The sequence below is a fragment of the Chiloscyllium plagiosum genome, chromosome 7 (assembly GCF_004010195.1).
Source record: "Chiloscyllium plagiosum isolate BGI_BamShark_2017 chromosome 7, ASM401019v2, whole genome shotgun sequence".
NCBI lineage: Eukaryota > Metazoa > Chordata > Chondrichthyes > Orectolobiformes > Hemiscylliidae > Chiloscyllium > Chiloscyllium plagiosum.
The window spans coordinates 63,891,269-63,907,898 of record NC_057716.1 but is presented as its reverse complement, the minus strand read 5'-3'; the positions used below and the strand labels follow the sequence as shown (position 1 = coordinate 63,907,898).

General features: G+C 39.7%; 1 protein-coding gene across 1 annotated transcript in view; it reads right to left on the bottom strand.

Annotated features, from left to right (window-relative positions):
- The window catches only part of ttc21b (tetratricopeptide repeat domain 21B), a 107,393-nt gene that overhangs the window by 77,313 nt on the left and 13,450 nt on the right, over positions 1-16,630 (bottom strand). The window contains exons 7-10 of the mRNA XM_043693904.1: positions 16,032-16,116; positions 12,356-12,454; positions 9,717-9,909; positions 5,504-5,601 (exon numbers count right to left, since the gene is read on the bottom strand). Coding sequence (XP_043549839.1) covers positions 5,504-5,601; positions 9,717-9,909; positions 12,356-12,454; positions 16,032-16,116 — 475 coding nt within the window. The remainder of the gene's footprint in view (positions 1-5,503; positions 5,602-9,716; positions 9,910-12,355; positions 12,455-16,031; positions 16,117-16,630) is intronic.

The following is a 16,630-nucleotide window of genomic DNA, read 5'->3' as shown; positions in this document are numbered from 1 at the left end:
AGGTCAGGAGGTGTGTTTTTCGCTGCAGTATCCCTAGTCTCTGATCTGCTCTGTAGCCACTGTCCTTTATGTGGTGAGTCCAGTTGAGTTTCTGGTCAATGGTAACCCCAAGGATATTGTCAGTGGGGGATTCAGGGATGGAAATACTGTTGAATGTCAAAGGTGCAGTGGTTACAGTGCCTCTTATTGGTGATGGTCATTGGCATTTTGTGGCGCAAATGTTACTTGCCACTTGTCATCCAAAGCCTGGACATTGTCCAGGCCTTGCTGCATTTGAGCACAGACTGCTTCATTATCTGAAGAGTCTCAAATGGTGCTCAAAACTATACAATCATCAGCGAACATCCCCACTTCTGACCTTATGACAGAGGGAACGTCATTGAGGAAGCAGTTGAAGATTGCTGGCCTATGGCACTACCCTGAGGGACTCCTGCAGAGATGCCCTGGAGCTGACAAGACTGATCCTCCACAACTACAACCACCTTCCTTGTGCCAGGTATGATTCTAACCAGCAGAGTGTTTGCCACACAATGCCCATTAATTCCAGCTTTGCCAGGGCTCCTTGATGCCATACTCAGTCAAATGCAGCCTTGATCTCAAGGGTTGTCACTTTCAGCTCATCACTGGAATTCAGGTTTTTTGTCCATGTTTGAACCAAGGCTGTAATAAGATCAGGAGCTGAGTGACCCTGGCAAAACCCAAACTGGGTGTTGATGACCCCTTCTATCCCTTTACCGATGATGGAGAGGAGACTGGCTGGGCGGTAATTGGCCGGCTTGGATATTTCCTACTTTTTGTGTACAGGACACATGTGAGCAATTTTCCACATTGTTGGGTAGATGCCAGTGTTGTAACTGTACTGGAAGAGCTTGGCTAGGGGAGAGGCACATTCTGGAGCACACATCTTCAGTACTATTGGCGGAATGTCATCAGGGCCCATTGCCTTTGTAGTATCCAGTGCCTCCAGCTGTTTCTTGATATCACGTGGAGTGAATCAAACTGGCTGGAGACTAGTATCTGTGATGCTGGGGACTACTGGAAGAGCCAGAGATGGATCAGCCACTCGGCACTTCTGACTGAAGATCATTGTGAATGTATCAGCCTTAAATTTTGCACTGATGTGCCGTGCTCCTCCACAATTGAGGACGGGGATATTTGTGGAGCTTCCTTTTCCAGCGAGTTGTTTAATTGTCCACCACCATGCACGACTGGGTGTAGAGAGACTGCAGAGGTTAGGTCTGATCCATTGATTGTGGGATCGCTTAGCTCTGTCTATCACTTGCTGTTTATGTCGTCTGGCACGCAAGTAATCCTGTTTGGCAGCTTCACCAACTTGACACCTCATTTTTAGGTATGACTCTCAAGACTCTTGTAAAACGTTCCTCAAATGCATGAATAGGTATTAAAGGTGCAGGTTTTATTAATGCCTGGTGATTTTCCAATTACCTGACACGTATGACATGTCTGGCAAAATTTAACTGCATACTTGTGCAGTTCAGGCCAGTAAAAATGTTTTCGTATTTTAGCTTGAGTTTACCTTAACCCTAAATGACCTCCTACCTGGATGTCCTTTCTATAACCCACAGATAATACACATGATGAAACTTCCACCCATTTCTCATTTGCCTGAATATGTGATGGTCTCAAGTTTTTCATTAAGACATCATTTTAAAAATAGTAGCACACAGGAATACACTCCGATTCTTCGTCCCTGTGTGCTTTTTGATACAATTGCTTCAGTTTTTCATCCTTCTGTTGTAACTCAGTTAATTTCTCTAAGCTAAAAATATCCACATTGTCCTCCACCTGTTCCTGTCTTGTCTCAACCATTTGATCAAACATGATCTCTGATAATTCTACTTCAATTTTCTCATCTGTATTTTTTGATCTCCTGTTTCAGCTGGTGACTTTGTGACCTTGTTACCATACGGTCAGGAAAAATCCCAGGATATGCTTCCTGAAATACCTCAGTTACCTGATTTTCCACTGGCCTTTCAACCACAGTAGGCAGCACTCCTATCTTTGAACCAACTATAGCATTAGCAAGGTCAAATTGTATTCCTTGAGTTGAGAGTTCTTCTAGTACTCCTACCACCACTTCTCCACTTTTCACTGGACAGTCTAACCTCACTCTACATAGTTAAGCACTTCTTTTCTCCCTGTGAATTCCAATTACTAGTGCTATTTCTGGCAATAACCCTTCTGAGTTACATATCTCCTCATCTCTCAATGTCAAAGATTGTCATAATCCTGTGTCTCTTTACACTGGAACCTCTTTACCTGTTGTTCCTGGCCTACGCAAGCAAAAATCACCTTTGTATGTAAATGGTTTAAGAAGATCTGGCACTTCCTCCTTAACTAACCTCTGACCAGGTGGTACATTCTGGTGCAGCTTTTTAGCCTCCACTGTTCTTTCTACTCCAACAAAATTCACTGGCTTATCAGTGCTTTTTCTAACCCACCAACATGGTGATTTTATGTGGTCTACTTTAATGCAGAAAAAACACTGGATCTTTTTAAACTTCTCTTTCCCCTTCATCGGTTTTCTTTTTACCCTGAGGTAAGTTATCTTCAATATCTCCACTGAGATCAACAGTTCCCTTACTAGGTGAAGATTTCTCTTTTCCCTAATTTCTAACCCTCATGGACTGAAACTGATTTTGGAAGCCAAACTTTTATTTATGAACCAATTCAATCATCAGCCATTTTAGCTGCTAAATCTTGCCATTTTAACTCTCTGCTCTTCCACAAGTTCTCACTACTACAGGAAGTGAATTTTGGAACTCCTCCAAAATAGTTGTCTCTCTTAATTGTGTCATATTTCTGTTCTATTTTTAATGTCCATACCCACTTATCAAAATTACTTTGTTTGATCCTTTCAAATTTGATGTATGTTTGACCAGGGTCCCTCCTTAGATTCCTGAAACACTGTTTAATAGCTTCTGGCACAAGCTCATACACACTTATGATGGCTTTCTTCACCTCCTATATTCCCCAGATACCTCCTTTGATAGTGATGCAAATACCTCACTAGCTCTACCTACCAACTTTGTTTTTATCAACAAAACCCAAATGGTCACTGGCCACTTCATTTGTTTAACCACCTTCTCAAACAAGATGAAAAAGGCTTCCACATCCTTCTCATCAAATGTAGGCAATGCTTGGATATATTTAAACAGATCCCTACCAGGCCTTTAGCTACCATGGGTTCGCTCATCCTCACTACCTTCCGCACTAAGCTTACCTTCTGCCTTCACCTCCATCCTTTTAAGCCGATTTTCTCATCTAAGTGCCAATGTATGAAGCTCAAACGCACACTTTCTCCCGTTCATCTCTCTCTTTCCCCCTTTCTTCTCTCTCCTCTTCTTTTTGTTCTGCTAAAACGAATCTGTCCTTTCTGTTCTGCTCGGACGATTCATTCTTCTTCTCTTTCCTCTGTTTTAAATTGTAATTCAAACCATTTCATTTTTTTTCTCTCTTTTCTTTTGCCTCTAACTCAAGCTGCTTCATTTTCAATTGAATATTAGCCATTTCTAAAGATTCTGATGGTGTTTCCAGCAAATTTAATGCTGAGCCATTTGCTGTAATTATCTCTCTTTTTCTCATGGATGAAGGTAACTCCAACTCCAGCTTGTCTGCCAACTCCAGCAGCTTTGCCTTGCTCACCTTTTGTAAAGCCCCCAAAGTCAGTTCTTCCACTCTGAGAAAGCTCTTAGTGACTGAAAGAGCCATCACTACACCAAGCACTATATAAACCAACCGAATTCAACACCTGGAACAAAAGACATTAATACCTACCACATGTTGCCTTTGCGTCCAACAATCCTAATCCCAAATTGGAACGATAGAATAAATCCCAACAAGAGCTCCCAATCTGTTATGGACCAGGCCAGACCTCCTTAAAACATGTTAAGAAGGTAGTCCAGACCCTAAATTTTATTTTCTGTTTGGCAGATATTCCAGGAGTGATGCTGCTGCTGGTCAAACCATTCAGCTTTCAGCAAAACAGAACTTATTTAAATGTTATGGATGAAACAAGAACAAAAGAAAACAGAATTTAGAATAACTTATTTGATAATCCAACTGACACTAGATCACAACTTAACAAAGCTGTACCAATCCCTACAACATCCCATAAACACACTCCTTGGCTAAAGGTAATTTCAAGCACAGGTTCTTACAGGCTGGAGTTTTCAGAGAGAAAGTTCAGGCAAAACCTCTGTTGAAACATGGAACTACTTTTCACTGTAGCTCTTCTCTTGGTCACCATCAGATTTTGACTGCCTGCTAAAACTAAACCAAACTAGAAAAAACCTAAACTGGCCACTCCCCTGCCATTGTTCAAAGTACAGACTTCCAGACAAATCAGCACCTCTACCTTTACAACCCCTCTTAAAAATAATAAAGGACAACATAAGCTTGTTAAAGGGGCAGCATCATCACAACCCATGTTGGAATATGGGACAAAATCTTTGTAATTCTTCGAGCTTCACTACATTAATGCGCGTTATTTGTCACTCCTCAGCTCTACTTACAAAGGCCATTTTCACTTTGTCCAAGACACTGTTACTTGGAATATGACCTTTTCATTTACCAACACTTTTATTGGTTTCTTATAAAATAGCTCTTCAGCTACCATGGCCTCAATTAATTTGAAATTGTTTTCCACACCTTCAAAAATTTACATAAATACGATCTCTTAAATGATATCTTTTGTCAAATCTCCAAAGATTTGTTTATCTATGCAACTCATTATTATCACATTTTAAAATCACTTTTGGATTTTTTTTAAGCACATGAAGAGTTTTTAGCAATTTTACAGCAAATATAGGAATTTGGAGGTTTGTAGTAGGATTTATATTATTTTCTTTAGCTACCAGCTGTATACAGAATTGTATAACTAGCTCTTTTTAGAACCTGGTTGCATTAAAACTTCTCAGAATTTGTTTAAGAGATATTCTAAACATAACAAAGGTGTGGGTGAAATTGCTGAAAATTAATTTTTAACTGCATTTGCAATTAAATCAACAAACCTAGGCTTCAGGGACTTTTGTCATCAATCACATGGTTCCAACATCATTAGAGATTTGAATTCACTACTTTAATAACATGCGGAAAAGGAAGCCACCTGCTGGCAAACTGTCGTAATGTGTTTAGCCTAACAAAGGAGAGGCAATTGGATGAGGTCAGGGCAATGTTTGGCTGGAGAACCAACTGCTTGTCCACATTTATTGTTTAATCAGCAGTTCACATCTTCAGAGATCCACAGATCTGCAACATCCACAGTCATAGTTTTAATAATCTTGAATGTTTTGGTTTCACCAAAGCCCTAAATATTTGCATTGAAAAGTATTTAATCATTTATATCTGATATTAATCTAGGAAATAGCACATAATGGTGCCTACAGGCAGGCTAGCAAGAACATAGCATCTGAAAATAGTTGACTATAGTTTAGAAATTAAGTACAATTGAAATTAAACATCAAGAACAAAGATGAATTACCCCAGATTTTCCAATAGATTGTTGAATTTCATTAAGAAACTCCAGTTGTTGTTCTGCATCTTCTAGTTGTCCCTCAATTAATTGGCATCTTATAATACCTTGAATTGCAATGATAGCCAAAATTAATTTATCATTAGCAAAACATACTTTCCATTTAATTTTGTATCTATTGGATGCAGAATTTTTAGGTAATCAATTAGAAGCTTCTCAAACAGATCTATATTTCCAGTCAGGACAGCTTATTAACTCCAGTACACACACAAATAGGACACTGTATGGAAAAGGCTGGCAATCAAACTTCAAGTTCACTGGACAAACGATTGACAATGAGAAGAGGGACAGTTAATACAGAACCGAAGATGTTATATCTGAATGCCTGCAGTATAAGGAATAAGGTAAACGAGCTTGTGATGCAGATCGAAATTGGCCGGTATGACGTGATGGGCATCACAGACATGGCTGCAAGGGGATCAGGATTGAGAGCTGAATATTCAAGGACTTACATCCTATTGAAAGATAGGCAGGTGGGCAGAGGGGCTGGGGTTGCCTTATTAGTAAGAAATGAAATTAACTCAATAGTGAGAAACAAAGTAGGGTCAGATGGTGTAGAATCTGTGTGGGTAAAATTGAGGAACCGCAAAGGTAGAAAAACCACAGATGGTGTCATGTATAGGTCTCCAAACAGTAGTGAGGAGCTGAGGTGCAAGATACACCAAGAGATATAAAAGATGTGTAGGAAAGGCAAAGTTACATTGATCATGAGGGATTTCAATATACAGGTTGACTGAGAAAATCAAGTTGGTAGTGGATTGCAAGAAAAGGAATTTCTGGAATGTCTACAAGATGGCTTTTAGGAGGAGCCTGTGGTGGAGCCCACTAGAGAACAGGCAACATTGGATTTAGTGTTGTGCAATGAGGCAGACTTAAAAAGGGAGCTTAAGGTACCCTTAGGAACTCTTAGGAAGCAGTGATCTTAACATGATTAAATTTACTTTGCAATTTGAGAGAGAGAGAAATCAGAATCAGAGGTAATTGTATTTCAGTTGAATAAAGCTGAAAATGTGTTGCTGGAAAAGCGCAGCAGGTCAGGCAGCATCCAAGGAACAGGAGAATCGACGTTTTGGGCATAAGCCCTTCTTCAGGAATGAGGAAAGACAGTTGAATAAAGGCAACTACAGAGGCATGAGGGAGGAGCTAGGTAGAATTGACGGGAAGAAAAGCCTAACAGGAAAGACAGTGGAACAGCAAAGGTAGGAGTTTCTGGGAGTCATTCAGGAGACACAACAGAGATTCATCCTGAGGAAAAAGAAGCATAATGTAGGGAGAATGAGGCAACCCTGGCTAACTCAGGAAGTTAGGAATAGCATAAAAGCAAAAGAGAAAGCACATAAAGTAGCGAAAAACAGTGGGAAATCAGACGATTGGGAGGTTCACAAAGACCAACAGAGGGCAACAAAGGAAGAGATTAGGGAGGGAGAACATTAAATAGGAGGGTAAGCTAGACAATAATATAAAGGAAGACTGTAAGAGTTTCTTTAGATATATAAAGGGCAAAAGAGAGGCAAATGTGGACATTGGGCTGCTGGAAAATGACGAAGGAGAGACAGTAGTGGGGAACAAAGAAATGGCTGAGGAACTGAATAATTACTTCACATCAGTCTTCACAGTGGAAGACATGAGTAATCTCCCAAAAATTCAAGACAGTGAGGTGGCAGAGCTGAGTATGGTAGCCATCAACAAGGAGAAGATGCAAGAAAAACTGAATGCCCTGAAGGTGGATAAATCACCTAGACCAGATGGACTACACCTGAGAGTTCAACGGGAGATCGCTGAAGAGATAGTGGAGGCATTAGTGGTAATATTTCAGGAATCACTAGAATCAGGAAGGATACCAGAGGACTGGAAAATCACTAATATAACACCTCTGTTTAAAAAAGCAGAAGATGGAAAATTACAGACCAATTAGCCTAACCTCACTCGTGGGTAAAATCTTGGAATCCATTGTGAAGGATGAGATTTCTGAATGCTTGGAAGTGTATGTTAAAATAGGGCAGAGTCAGCATTGCTTCATCAAGGGTAGGTCATGCCTGACAAATCTGCGAGAATTCTTTGAGGAAGTAATGAGCAGATTAGAACAAGGAGAACCAATGGATATTACCTACTTGGACTTCAAGAAGGCCTTTGACAAGGTGCCACACAGGAGGCTACTGAATAAGGTAAGGGCTATAAAGTTAAAGGCAAGTTGTGAGCATGGATAGAAGCTTTGCTATCTGGCAGAAAGCAGAGAATGGGGATAAAAGTGACCTTCTCAGGATGGAAGCTGGTGACAAGTGGTGTTCTGCAAGGCTCAGTGTGGGGACCACAACTTTTCACTTTATATATTAACAATCTAGATGAAGGAACGGAGGGCATTCTGGCTACATTTGCAGATTATACAAAGATAGGTAGAGGGACAGGTAGCATTGAAGAGGCAGGGAGGCTGCAGAAGGATTTGGACAGGGTAGGAGTATGGGCAAAGAAATGGCAGATGGAATATAACGTGGGAATTGTGAGGTCATGCACTTTGGTAGAAAGAGGAGATGCATGGACTCTTTTCTAAAAAGGGGAGAAAATTCAGAAATCTGACGTGCAAAGGGACTTAGGAGTCCTAGTCCAGGATTCTCTCAAGGAAAACCTGCATGTTGAGTCAGTAGTTAGGAAGGAAAATGCAGTGATAGCATTCTTTTCGAGAGAACTTGAATATAAAAGCGGGGTTGTACTTCTGAGGCTTCATAAGGCTCTGGTTAGGCTACATTTGGAGTATTGTGCACAGTTTTGGGCCCCATATCTCAGGAAGGGTGTATTGGCCCTGGAGCTTGTTCAGACCAGATTCACGAGAATGGTCCCAGGAATAAACAGGCATGTGTGGGGACTCTGGGTCTACACTTGATGGAGTTTAGAAGGATTCCAGGCCAGGAGTTGGAGTCTAATCAAAACTTACAGAATATTGAATGGCCTGGAGCGATTGGATGTTGGGAAAATGTTTCTACTGGTCAGAGAGACTAGGACCCAAGGGCACAGCTTTCGAGTAATGGGAAGACCTTTTAGTACAGAGATAAGGAGAAACCTCTTTGCCAGAGAGTAGTGAAACTATGGAATTCACTGCCAAAGAAAGCTGTGGAGGCCAGGTCATTAAGTACATTTAAAACTGAGACAGATAGGTTCTTGATTGTAAAGGGTATCAAGGGTTATGGGGAGAAAGTGAGAGAATGGGGTTGAGAAACATCAGCCATGATTGAATGGTGGAGCAGACTCGACGAGCTGAATGGCCTAATTTCTGCTCCTATGATGATCACAATATAGTCTTATAAATACAGAACATAGTAAAATAAAAGATGCTTGCAAAACATTAAGGAGAACTTAAAAGACAAAAACAGAAATGTTGAAAGGGCTGGTAATATAAAGATTTAGAATAAGCCAGTTGAAGGACTTTGGGTACTTTGGATGGATAAAGCTGGTGATCAAGCCATTATAAGCGTTTTGTAACTTCTGGAGTTCACAATTCCCTGAAAATCTGGACTTCAGTCTCCAAGTTTCATGAGATAGTGTTTGGAATGTCAGGTTTTGTGAACAGTTATATTTTAACATATTTAATTCCAAGACAGAATGGAGTTGGCAGTTAGAAAGTAAGAGGATGTGGGGCGATGGGAAGGCATTGTCTAGAACACAGGTCAGTAGCATTTCTACTCAGATACAAAGCCCATTTTATTTACATTGCTATGGTCATGGACTTGAAGACATAACTAGTGTAGTGTTGATGTACAAGGGTTTCTAGAAAATTTGGCCAGAAAACAAAACTTGAAATCGTGTCAAGTAATCCTTTCCAACTGTCACTGGAAATTCAATTATCTTTTTCGTTATTGGTTTCACTGTGTATTGTAATAGTAGTCACTGGCAGTTGGCAAATCAAATTAAAACAAACTTAAACAGTATTTTCTTTAAAAATCTCACTCACTGCAAGCTACTAGCATGAAAGTTCAAAACTTGGGCCAGTACCCAGGATAGGGACAATAATGCAAAGACATTGACTTTGAAATCTTCCCTTAGAATCCGAGAAAAACAAGCTGTGTAGCCATCATTACATCAAAAGAGCCAAGGCTCTTAAGAATTGCTGCACCTTACAAAGGCAACACAGCATTTCCTTTGAGGATATAAATAAATAAATAAGTCATACCAGTTAATGCGGGAACACTTGACTCATCCAGTGACATTGCAGTTTTGTACCATCTCACAGCTTCTTTTACTTTTCCTTGTAACACCATCTGATAGCCAAGTTCATTTGCAATTTCTGCATTACGTGATGACATGCTGAATGCTCTTTCAACCAAGGTACAGGTCTGCTGAAGGATAATTTGGTTCCGTCCACACTATATTAATAACACAAATGATCATGTACAGGACTGAGCAATTAATAATGCAATTATTTTAGAGCTGAAATTTCTAATCTTCTAAGCTGACAAACCTATGTTACTTTGGCAAACACATAAACACAGGCTGAACTTCTGCAGTCCTGCTAGCACACTCTTGCCACCACTATACATCTGACATAACCGTATATGCTAGATCAGGACTTGCCCTGGAATTTCCCATTGGCCTTCACAAGTGACAGAAATTCTCAGAGTTGCAAAGATCCACTTCTGCCACAGAGAAACCACCTCAGTATAAACAAAATGATAGAGTTAAATGGAAACCTTAAAGATTGGCATGGAAGGATTTGGAGTTTGGTTCATGGGGCAGTGCCACCATGTGAATTGGAGTAGAAGAGAGCTGTCTGGGTTGAACAGGCTTCACTTGAACCATGCTGAATTAGTGTCCAGGTGAATCCAATAATTAGGGAAGTAGAGAGGTATTTTGACTGATTAGGTGGGGAAAACGCTTGGGAGAAGTGGGGAGAACACACAAATTTACAAAGCAAAAGGACATGAGTGCATTGCAGAGCAACTATTTTGATAACAATATCCAAAGTGGAGCAGGAAAGGACAAAGTGGGCAAACAAAAGAAAACAACAATAAATATGAGTCTAAGGGGGATAAATGGTAAATAGTTTACATTAATGACTACTCAAATCTGCAAAGTATTTGGAATAAAATAAGTGAATTGGCACAAATAGAGGTTAATGAATATCATCTTACAGCCATTAGGGAGACAATGTTACATGAAGATTTAAGTTGAGAACTAAATATTCAAAGGTATGTGACATTTCAGAAAGTCAGGCAGCAAAAGAAAAGGAAAGGCTGGTGCAGTAACTTTGTTAGTACAAGGTGGAATAAGTAAGATGTACAATCTATCTGGATGGAGGTAAGAAAGCAGCACTCAAGGAGAGAGGATAAAGGGCTAGACAGAGAGATCCATAAAAAACAGGAGAAAGAGGGCTTCTCTGGCTACAAAGTGAATGTTGACATGAAGCACAAGAAGGCATGTTTGGTATTGTTCTTCACTCTAGATGTACTTATGCGCAGTGTGAAGGGAACAAAACTGAGAACTGAGGACAGGGTCAGAGGGGATTGTGAAAAAGCATCAAGGATGTGATTGGAAGAAAGAATGGAATTATTCGGAAGCAAAGGGAAGAAAGATCTGAAAGGATGTAGGTCAGGTGAATTGGCCATGCTAAATTGCCCGTAGTGTTAGGTTAGGGGTATGGGTGGGTTGCGCATCGGCGGGGTGGTGTGGACTTGTTGGGCCGAAGGGCCTGTCTCCACACTGTAAGTAATCTAATCTAATCTAATCTAATCTAATCTAATCTAATCTAATCTAATCATAACTTATTGAAGTTTGTGATCCTTAATAGCTGAATGAAACAAGGATTTTTTTTCCAAGCTCAATAAGACTATGGATGAAATGGAAGTGTAGACTAGGACAGTTTTGAGGTTGCAAGTTGGTGCTGGTGAAGAGAGAAGTGTTATTTATCTGAAATGTTAACTCTTTCCCTCTCTTTTTAGATGCTACAAGACCACTTGAGAGTATTTCTCATATTTTCTATATAGTAGGTAACTTATGCCACTTCATACTTTCTGTGAAACAGTGAAAGCTTATGTTATTGACTTCTATTAAGTTACAAATAAAACACCACTCACTTAAATGGTCTATCTCCCTCTGTGGATTTCTTATCTCATCTTCATCACTCACTTTTTCACCTATTTTTGTATCAACTTCAAGCTTCGCATTAGATGTGGCTCCTCATCAAGAGCTCTTTGAAAATCAAAGTACACCAAATTTACCAGTTCCCCTATATCCACCTTGGTACTTTCTTAAAGAACTCGAGTAAATTAGTTAAAAGTGAGTCCTTTTCACAAAATCATGTTCAAATTACATGACCTCATATGATGTCCTAAGTATCCTGCAATAAAATCCTTAATGACAATGCTCAGTTTAAAACATTAGAAACGTTATTTTTTCATTTAAAAAAACTTGTCTCTTTTTTAAACAGATCCCCCTAACCTTGGCTGCTCAACAAAATGTGATTTAATGTAGTAAGAATCAACAGTCATAATTGGGTATCAGCAGTATTATTAAGCTATATAAATGTTAAGCAAATCTTCATGAATCCTGAAGTTTTCAACACCCAATGTTCAGACATGCTTCCAAGAGATAGTATGCAGATTACCAAATAGAAGTGAAAACTTTGCCCAACAGTCTATTTTCTATTCTAGGGCTCCAGAAAGGAGTTGTCATTATTATTTCCACTTTATCAACAATTAACTAATTCAGGATAGAATAAGATCAAACTTAGTTTTTATATTTCAGTTCCTAATTGAATCAAATTGCCTAAGCTATCATGAAAACATTTTTATTTTGAAATATTAACAAACTTACCATCCTACTGAAAGCCAATGCCATTTTATAAAAGAGATCAGGATTATGTGGTTCAAAACGGTCCAATACACTGATTAGATCACCAAGTCTAGAGCAAGCCTGGAAAGATGTCAATAACTAGTAAGAATTCCAGTTCACAGACGTTGAATGGTATAGCTTAATAGATATTTATGCATGCATGCATGCATTACTAGTTGTGACACTTAAATAAATTTGCTAAATACTGTTTCAATTTTTGTTCTCCTCATACTCAACTAAAATTGATAATTGTGCATTTTTTATTTGTACATGGATGTGACCATCGCCCTCATGAGCATAAATTGTCTATTCCTAATTGCCTTGAACTGAGTGGTTTGATTGGCCATTTCAGAGGCTAGTTAAAAGTCAAGCATTTTGCTGAGACTCTGGAGTAATATGTAAGCAATATCAAGTAACGACAGCCTTTTTCTTCCTCCCTAAAAAGGACATTAGTGAAGCAGGTAGCTTTTCAGAATTTAATACAGAATGAAAAATGGTTGCATCATTTCTTTTAGACTAGCTTTCTACTTTACATTTTTCATGAAAGCAAATTTCACCATCTGCAATTGAGATTCAATCCCGTGTCCCCATAACAACTAGATTACCAGTCTAATGACATTGCTACTAAACCACTGTCTCATCATAAGAGGTCCTGACTTTTTGTGGGTGCATTCATAAACATTTATTGGAGATATTAGAATTTCAATTTTGACTGGAGGATGCACATTACATAAACTCATAATTCGCAATCCTGACAAAGTATCGAATAATCCTCCATTTACAAATTCTGAAAATCTCTAAGCATTTCATTCAAAAATCACTGCAGATGATTTGAGTATGATACGGAGGACATTTTATTAAACTAGCACTTGAATTTATAGATACAGATCGTAGTAACATATGGGGGGGGGGGGAGCGGGAGATTAAAGAGGTGGAGGAGTGCCATTGCTAATCAGGGATAGTATTACAACTGCAGAAAGGAAGATCGACGAGGACGGTTTGTCTACAGGGTCAGTATGGGTGGAAATCAGAAACAGGAAAGGAGCAGTCACGTTATTGGGAGTCTTCTACTGGCCCCCCACTAGCAACAGAGATACAGATGAGTTGATTGGGAAGCAGATTTTGGAAAGGTGCACAAGTAACAGATTGTTGTCATGGGTGACTTTAACTTCCCTAATATTGATTGGAATCTTCTTAGTTCAAATAGTTTGGATTGAGAAGTTTTTGTCAGGTGTGTCCAGGAAGGGTTCTTTACTCCAGATAGGCCAACTAGAGGGGAGGCCATATTGGGTTTAGTGCTTGGTAATGACCCAGACCAGGTGTCCAATCTCTCGGTGAGAGAGCATTTCGGTGATAGTGATTTCAAACTCCCTGACCTTTACTATACTTAAGGAGAGTGATAGGAGCAGACAGTATGGGAAAGTATTTAATTGGGGAAGGGGGAATTACAATGCTATTAGGCAGGAACTGGGATGCCTAAAGTGGGAACAGATGTTCGCAGGGAAATATACCATAGAAATGTGGAGGTTGTTTAGGAAGCCCTTGCTTACAATGCTGGACAGGTTCGTCCCACTGAGACAAGAAAGGGATGGTAGGTTGAAAGAACCTTGGGTAACAATGAATGTGGAATACCTAGTCAAGTGGAAGAAGAAAGCTTACTTAAGGTTGAGAAGGCAAGAATCAGACAAGGCTTTAGAGGATTACAAGGTAGCCAGGAAGGAGCTGAAGAATGGACTTAGGAGAGGTAGAAAAATGCATGAGAAAGCTTTAGCAGGTAAGATTAAGGAAAACCCTAAGGCATCCTACACTTATGTGAGGAACAAGAGGATGGCCAGAGTGAGGGTAGAGCCGATCAGAGATAGGGGAGGGAAATTACACCTGGAGTCGGAGGATGTAGGGGAGGTCCTTAATGAATACTTTGCTTCAGTATTCACTAGTGAGAGGGTCCGTTACGTTTGTGAGGACAGCACGAAACAGACTGATATGCTTGAACAGGTTGATGTTAGGAAGGCGCATGTGCTGAAAATTTTGAAAAACATAAGGATAGAAAAATCACCTGAGTCAGGCAGGATATACTCTAGGTTACGACAGGAAGCGAGGGGAGAGATTACTGCGCCTTTGGCAATGATCTTTGCATCGTCATTATCCATAAGTAGTGCCAGATGATTGGAGGGTGGCAAATGTGATTCCCTTGTTCAAAAAAGGAAATAAGGATAATCCTGGGAATTACAGACCTATCAGTCTTAAACCAGTGTTGCGCAAAATATTGGAGAGGACTTTGAAAGACAGGATTTATGATTACTTGAAAAATCATTGTTTGATTAGAGATAGTCAGCATGACTTTGTGAGGGGCAGGTCATGCCTCACAAACCTTACTGAATTATTTGAGGATGGGACAAAACACATTGATGACGGTATGCAGTGGATGTGGTGTACTTAGATTTTCGCAAGGCGTTTGATAAAGTTCCCCATGGTAGGCTCATTCAGAAAGTAAGGAGGCTTGGGATGCAGGGAAATCTGGCTGTCTGGATACAGAATTGGCTGGTCCATCGAAGAAAGAGGTTGGTAGTAGATGGAACGTGTTCAGCCTGGAACTTGGTGAACATTGGTGCTCCGCAGGGATCGGATCTGGGATCTCTGCTCTTTGTGATTTTTCTAAATGACTTGGATGAGGAAGTGGAAGGGTGGGTTAGTAAGTTTGCCAATAACAGGAAGGTTGGTGGAGTTGTGGATGGTTTCGAGGGCTGTTGTAGGTTGACAGGACATTGACAGGATGCAGAACTGGGCTGATAAGTGGAAGATGGAGCTCAACCTCAAAATGTGAAGTGATTCACTTTGGAAGGTTGAATTTGAATGCAGAATACAGGGTTAAAGGCAGGATTCTTGGCAGTGTGGAGGAACGGACAGATCTTGGGGTCCATGTCCATAGATCCCTCAAAGTTGCCACCACTCAAGTTGATAGAGTTGTTAAGAAGGTATATGGCATGTTGGCTTTCATTAGCAGGGGGATTGGGTTGAAGCGCCGCAAGGTTATGCTGCAGCTCTGTACAGCCCTAGTTAGACCACATTTGGAACAATGTGTTCAGTTCTGGTCACCTCATTATAGGGAGGATGTGGAAGCTTTAGAGAGGGTGCACAGAAGATTTACCAAGACGCTGCCTGGACTGGAGGGCATGTCTAATGAAGAAAAGTTAAGGGAGCTAGAGTTTTTCTCACTGGAGTGAAGGAGGATGAGATGTGACTTGATCAAGGTGTACAAGATATTGAGAGGCATAGGTACAGTGGATAGCCAGAATTTTCCCATGGCGGAAATGTCTGTCATGAGGGGGAATTATTTTAAGGTGATTGGAGGAAGGTTTAGGGGAGATTTCAGAGGTAGGTTCTTTACACAGGTGGTGTGTGGAATGCACTGCCAGCAGTGGTAGTAGAGTCAGATACATTTGGGACATTTAAGCATCTCTTGGATATGCACATGGAATACAGTGCAACGAAGGGTATGTGGGTTAGTCTGCACAACGAAGGTTGAAGGGTCTGTACTGTTCTATATTATAAAATCTCATTAGATTTTTTTCTGACAAGATGTTGGATCTGACAAGCACTGACATCATAAGTAACAGAACACTTGTTAATTGGTGCTTCAATAAAACTTTTTCCATACCTCCTTAATATTTCCCTCTCTGCATAAAGAATGAAGTGCCAGCATCCCCAGACCTTCAAAATTATGACTATCCTTCTGTAAGAGTCTGTAATAGGAATTGAGAGTAATTTTTTAATTACCATATTGAATCTCAATCTCTAATATTTACAAGGTATATTAAATTTTACTCACTGACAAACTCTTCTCACTAAACACTGCTTTTGGAGAATATAAATGCTAAGACAAATTTAAAATTAAGAATAGGAATTGCTCAATTCTCTGCATCAAAAAATATATTTTCCAAGCAACTTCTACTTTTCCTGTAGCAGTGAAATTGTTAACATGTTGGAAATATCAATATAAAATTATAAATACATTAACAATATTTCCAACATTCCTGAGAATTGACTTTATCCTTAATTGAATCAACATCTATTGATTTTTCTGAACTTTACACAAACTTACACTCTTAATTGTTTTTAATGTTAGAAAACGGTAATATTCTTATACCTTTGAAAATTTGTAATGGGCACATGCAACTAACTACTGTAATCTTATTCCACAGAGACTGACTGGAGATGATTTATTGCAACTTATGCACAGACTGAGATTTCTCCTTT